At 32.2% G+C, this 1,758-nt stretch overlaps 1 protein-coding gene across 1 annotated transcript; it reads left to right on the forward strand.

The window, feature by feature from the left end:
• Positions 1 to 310: 310 nt before the first annotated feature.
• LOC140675765 (uncharacterized) lies at positions 311 to 1,758 on the forward strand. Its single transcript, XM_072910379.1, has 3 exons — positions 311 to 350; positions 638 to 807; positions 1,393 to 1,758. Exons 1-3 carry the CDS (start codon positions 317 to 319, stop codon positions 1,756 to 1,758), a joined length of 570 nt encoding a protein of 189 aa, XP_072766480.1. The 5' UTR covers positions 311 to 316.

The raw sequence follows: 1,758 nt of genomic DNA on the forward strand, positions 1-1,758 counted from the left end.
TAAATTGAATAATTTTGGCTAGTCAGGTCGTTTTTAATTAACCCGTTGTTTATAATTAAATACTAGCGATTTTAATAACTTATAATTTTAATTATATCATATTAATATTAGAAATTGATCGGTTTCATATATAGCAAAGAAACATATGCTTATTCTAATTAATTATTTATTTATTTATGATTGCGTAATTTTTTTTTCTATTATGTAAAAAATTTGGTAATAAATTATACATGTATCATTATGAGTAATTTTGAGATTCACTAGAACAGTAATTGTAAATTTGCACCCATTTTTTACGGAATATGTTTCTTCATCAATGGGGAACGTTGATCAGACGATGCCTAATAAATGTAAGTAAAAAATAATTATTCTTCAATAATTTATGAATCGTATTTATCTTACAGTGCTTATTATAATAATCTGTCAAGTGATAAATTGTTCAATTTGCATGATCTCTCTTTCTCTCATTGAATAATAGTACACACACACACACTTTTATTCATTTATAGAGAGAGAGGGAGAGAGAGAAAGAGAGAGAGATTATGCAAATTTTTCAGTTTACAAATTATTATAATTTAGGTAAGGTATATATATATTTAAAAAAATTTAAATTTAAATTAAAAAATAAAATTTACAGCTATCATCAAAAACAATATAAAAATAAAAAAGAAAGATAAGGAGAAAACGGCGACGCCGATTGCACCGCTTGTAACGGAAGCGATGGAGCCGAAAAAAAGAGAAGGAGATACTGGCGTAGCAACGGCGATGACGTCGCCTACTCTAAGCAGAGAGCAAAATGTAAAAAAGGTTAGTCCAAATTATATTTTATACTTTCTAAGATAAAATAAGAACATATACATAATGATCGAATAAATTACATGTGTGCACATATTATTGTGTCGCGTGCAACGATAGTAACAGCGTAAACAATTTATTCGATCAGAATGTATATTTTCTTATTTTCTTTTTTCAAATATGCACACACACACACACATACACACACACACAAATTAAATTTTTACTCCTGTTTTGATTACATAAATACATTTATGTAAGTGAGTGTGTCTGTGTATGTGAGCATGTGTGTGTTACAATGCGATTTTTCTTGAAATACTTTACATAAATATAACCGTTATATTAGTCACCGGCATGTGATTCAAAATATTATTTTCAATTTTCATATAATAATATTTATGTAATAATATTTATTTTCATTTATTTATTTATTTTTATTTTAAATCATCGTATTGTAATACATACATATACACGTACACAGACACACTCACTCAATATACATGTAGTTATTGCAAAACAAGAGAAAAGAATATATATATACATACACACATACACACACAGATCTATACATAAAATATAAAATTTTTCTTTTTGCAGCGTATCAATGACGCGGTGCGACGGGCGGTCCAACGCGAACGTAAAAAAAATCTAAGAAGAAAGTACGTCACCGGTATATATGTATCACCGTCATATATGCCGGCGACGTACATTTCTAGTTATGTGTCACCCACACCATATATTGGCGCTCCGCCCGCACCATCAGCCTACTTGCCTGCGCCGTCCGCACCATCAGCCTACTTGCCTGCGCCGCCTGCACCATCAGTCTACTTGCCTACGCCGCATGCACCATCAGCCTACTTGCCTGCGCCGCCTGCACCATCAGCCTACTTTCCTGCGCCGCCCGCACCATCAGCCTACTTGCCATCGGGATACATACCATCTTATTTGCATACACACACATAA

Source organism: Anoplolepis gracilipes, unplaced genomic scaffold, assembly GCF_047496725.1.
Source record: "Anoplolepis gracilipes unplaced genomic scaffold, ASM4749672v1 Contig18, whole genome shotgun sequence".
Taxonomy (NCBI): domain Eukaryota; kingdom Metazoa; phylum Arthropoda; class Insecta; order Hymenoptera; family Formicidae; genus Anoplolepis; species Anoplolepis gracilipes.

Coding starts and splice junctions, on each gene's coding strand:
- LOC140675765 (XM_072910379.1), top strand. CDS start 317: ATGGGGAACGTTGATCAGACGATGCCTAATAAAT. Junction 351..637: donor TCAGACGATGCCTAATAAAT/GTAAGTAAAAAA, acceptor TAAAATTTACAG/CTATCATCAAAAACAATATA. Junction 808..1,392: donor GAGAGCAAAATGTAAAAAAG/GTTAGTCCAAAT, acceptor TTCTTTTTGCAG/CGTATCAATGACGCGGTGCG.